The sequence below is a fragment of the Phragmites australis genome, chromosome 5, assembly GCF_958298935.1.
Source record: "Phragmites australis chromosome 5, lpPhrAust1.1, whole genome shotgun sequence".
NCBI classification, from domain to species: domain Eukaryota; kingdom Viridiplantae; phylum Streptophyta; class Magnoliopsida; order Poales; family Poaceae; genus Phragmites; species Phragmites australis.
The window spans coordinates 39,513,316-39,517,272 of NC_084925.1; the positions used below are offsets into that span (position 1 = coordinate 39,513,316).

A 3,957-nucleotide genomic window follows, 5' to 3' on the forward strand; every position below is an offset into this window, starting at 1 on the left:
CATATACCTAATAAATATGTCAATTTTATTGACTTTATTGTCATTAATTATCAAAATCACATACATAACTTAAAAATATTCTGCTATAATCTCAATAAGAACATGTTGGTTACACATGATAAAATTTTTTGATTTACACTATCGTACTTTATCCTTCCCCCACAATAAGTACTTTTCTTAAGCTTAACTTCAGCCCTCCTAGAAGGTCAGCCTCGCTTTTTTCCCTTCCTTTGAGAAAGGATATCAAATTGGCCAACCCAGTCAGTAGATGTGTTTGTGAATTAATTTAAAAAGTTTGCCATCAACTAAGCAGAGTACTACTTTCTCTGTTCAGAAATAGTATATGTATTTTTTAGAAAAAGTTAAATTTTATATATTTTGACAAACATTTAATCAACTTATAAGAATATCTAGAGTATAAAAATTATACAACTAGATTTCATAATTCAAAATAATTTCACACTATATAGATTTTATAACTATAAATAATATATTTTATAATTTTTTTAATCAAAATCCAACAAGAAAAAAATACGCTAGATGCAGTGATGAGGGGACTGGGATCCTTTGCCTTATCGATGGATTAGTGCAGAGGATCACTGGTTATATAGTAAAATAAGTCTAATACTTACAGTGAGTTGTATTAATTAATTACTAATTACTGTTGTTACAGTGTTTCTATGAATTGCACCGAAACTTTTGTGCTGTAGCATTTTACAGTAAACTGCATTAATTAATCATCGATTTAGCTCTGCAGTGACTCCTTTGCTGTAAACGATCTCAGTCCGTGGCGAGGCCAGGAGAACGGAGAAGGAGCGGCCAAATACAGAAAAGTACGAGAGCGAGCAGAGTAGCTGCTGGTGCGGAGAAAGGGAGAGGTGAGCTGGAGAGGGGATCCCCCCGCGGGCCGCGTGCTGTGGCTAATTCGATTGATTAGTTGATTGCTCCACTTTTCTGTATTTTCTTTTCTAATTAATCGCGCAATAATCCCCTCTTGCGCAGCTCCTGTTTCGAGTGCGCGTCGTGGTGGTGGCGTGGTGGTAGATTTTTGGAGGCAAAAGGCTCACCACCAATCTATAAATAGCTGCCACCTCCCTCGTCTTTCCCTCACCAAACAGCACCGCCCATCTCCTTCTCCTCCCAGGCAGGCTCCTCCTCTTCTTCGTCCTCCTTTCCTCCCCTTCACTGCAACTAGCAGAGCACGAGCAAGCAAAGCTAAGAGCATCTAGCCGTGTGGCCATGGGCGCCTTCTTGCTCTTCCTCTGCCTCCTCGCGCCGTTCATCCTCGCCTGCGCCGTCCGCGGCAGAAGGAACGGGGCGCGGCGACCGGGTGCTGCAGGCGCCTCGCCATGCGGCCAGGCGCTGCCGCTGCCGCCGGGGTCGATGGGGTGGCCGTACGTGGGCGAGACGTTCCAGCTCTACTCATCCAAGAACCCGAACGTGTTCTTCGCCCGGAAGCAGAACCGGCACGGGCCCATCTTCAAGACGCACATCCTGGGGTGCCCCTGCGTGATGGTGTCCAGCCCGGAGGCGGCGCGCTTCGTGCTCGTCACGCAGGCGCAGCTCTTCAAGCCCACCTTCCCGGCCAGCAAGGAGCGCATACTGGGGCCCCAGGCCATCTTCTTCCAGCAGGGCGACTACCACGCCCACCTCCGCCGTATCGTCTCCCGCGCCTTCTCCCCCGAGGCCATCCGCGCCTCCGTACCCGCCATCGAGGCCGTCGCGCTCCGCTCCCTCCGCTCCTGGGACGGACAGCTCGTCAACACCTTCCAGGAGATGAAGACAGTGAGTTCTCGCTCTGGTTTTTCCTCTTCCTGTGCTCTGCTCTGCTCTGTTCCACAAAGAGCTCTCGTGCTGACCGGTGTGCCGCTGTTGATACTGCAGTACTCACTGAATGTGGCATTGCTGTCCATCTTCGGCGAGGAGGAGATGCGCTACATCGAGGAGCTGAAGCAGTGCTACCTGACGCTGGAGAAGGGGTACAACTCGATGCCGGTGAACCTGCTGGGCACCCTGTTCCACAAGGCCATGAAGGCCCGCAAGCGCCTTGGCGCCGTCGTGGCCCACATCATCTCGGCCCGGCGCGAGCGGCAGCGCGGCAGCGACCTCCTGGCCTCGTTCCTGGACGACCGCGAGGCCCTCACCGATGACCAGATCGCCGACAACGTCATCGGCCTCATCTTTGCCGCCCGCGACACCACCGCCAGCGTCCTCACCTGGATGGTGAAGTTCCTCGGCGACCACCCGTCCGTCCTCAGAGCCGTCATCGTAAGTCCCGTTCCCCGCCATCCAATCAGTCGACGCACTCTCAAACTGTATCCAGAGACTGGTACTGAACCGAATACCACAACAGGATGAGCAAGAGGAGATCGCGAGGTCGAAGGCGCCCTCGGGGGAGCCCCTGACATGGGCGGACACGCGGCGGATGCGCATGACGAGCCGTGTGATCCAGGAGACCATGCGGGTGGCGTCCATCCTCTCCTTCACCTTCCGGGAGGCCGTGGAGGACGTGGAGTACCAAGGTGAGGCGCACGCACGGCCGCATCCCTTCCTGTCTAGTTATTAGTCGGCTCGTCTCCGCTCCGCTTCATGTTCACGGCGGCACTGTCCCTTTCGTGCGCTGCTGCCAATGAACTAACTGGACGGAAGGGACGGGTTCCGAACCGAAATGAATAGAGTGACTCACCAGGCCCCTCTCGCTGGCTGTGCTGCAGGGTACCTGATCCCCAAGGGCTGGAAAGTGCTTCCCCTGTTCCGGAACATCCACCACAGCCCCGACCACTTCCCCTGCCCTGAAAAGTTCGACCCGTCCCGATTCGAGGTCAGTTCAACCTAACGATTCCCTCTCCTGCGGCCTCTGCTTCGCTAGCTATATCTGAGCATCAAAAAGATCTAACAAGGCTGGCTGGCTGGCTCAATTTTGTCCTCGCAGGTGGCGCCCAAGCCCAACACGTTCATGCCGTTCGGGAACGGGACCCACTCGTGCCCAGGCAGCGAGCTCGCCAAGCTGGAGATGCTCGTCCTCTTCCACCACCTCGCCACCAAGTACAGGTGGTCCACCTCCAAGTCCGAGAGCGGCGTGCAGTTCGGCCCCTTCGCGCTGCCGCTCAACGGCCTGCCCATGACCTTCACCCGCAAGGACTGACGGACTGAGCTGCTGCACGGAAGGAAAACCAAACGGAAACAGGTGGATGGTGGTATATACCGCTGCTACTACTACTACTACTACGTACGAACGCGGAAACGGCCGCCGGAATTGGCGAACCGCGGCGGTCGCCATCGGACGGGACCGCGGCATGGGGTCAATTCAAGATAGCGCGAGTCCGTGTACAGATTCTTCTTCAGCTAGTAGGACCGCAAGCCAGAAGAGTGGACTAAAAACAAGATTAGGCGTAGGTGTCAGTCAGTGTAAGCTACTCCAGTAGGGATCACCCAACGCCGCAAAGAAGTGGCGCTTCATTGTATAACCAAACCATTTCGATCTTCTTCTTCCTTTTCCTTCGATTTTTTTAAGCCAACACCTATAGGAGAAGAAAAACAAAAGAAAGAGAGAGGCCCTGATTGGGATGTAAGCTAGCTAGGTTGTCCGCCTGAAAGCAGGCTGGCAGCTACGCCGAATAATCCATGGACGGATGGATGCAGCTAAGACCGGGAGAGCGACCCCCTTTGTATTGTTTCGTCCAACGCAAGAGAAAGTGACTTCTCATTAAATTTTGAAGTGCATGCACATACTATTGTTCTACCAATATGTCTCTGGCGATTACTTAAGCAATATTCCCGATCGCCTCATGTGTGTGTCCCTGTATGCTTTGAAGAAACAAAGTCTGCACTGCACTGAACCTCTAAAAAAGCATCTGTTGGACTTTTGGATATGGTACAGGTACCCCCGGGTCAGACTCAGACATCATTAGGGATAGGCGTGCAGCAACACAAATGGATATAGGCGTATCTACGCTA

The 3,957-nt window shown here is 52.5% G+C and overlaps 1 protein-coding gene across 1 annotated transcript; it reads left to right on the top strand.

Moving 5' to 3' along the window:
* The first annotated feature begins 1,096 nt into the window (after positions 1-1,096).
* LOC133919608 (abscisic acid 8'-hydroxylase 1-like) lies at positions 1,097-3,729 on the top strand. The gene is made up of 5 exons (XM_062364048.1): positions 1,097-1,785; positions 1,885-2,268; positions 2,354-2,522; positions 2,715-2,821; positions 2,933-3,729. The coding sequence occupies exons 1-5, from the start codon at positions 1,240-1,242 to the stop codon at positions 3,143-3,145; spliced, it is 1,419 nt and encodes a 472-aa protein (XP_062220032.1). The 5' UTR covers positions 1,097-1,239; the 3' UTR covers positions 3,146-3,729.
* Positions 3,730-3,957: the final 228 nt, after the last annotated feature.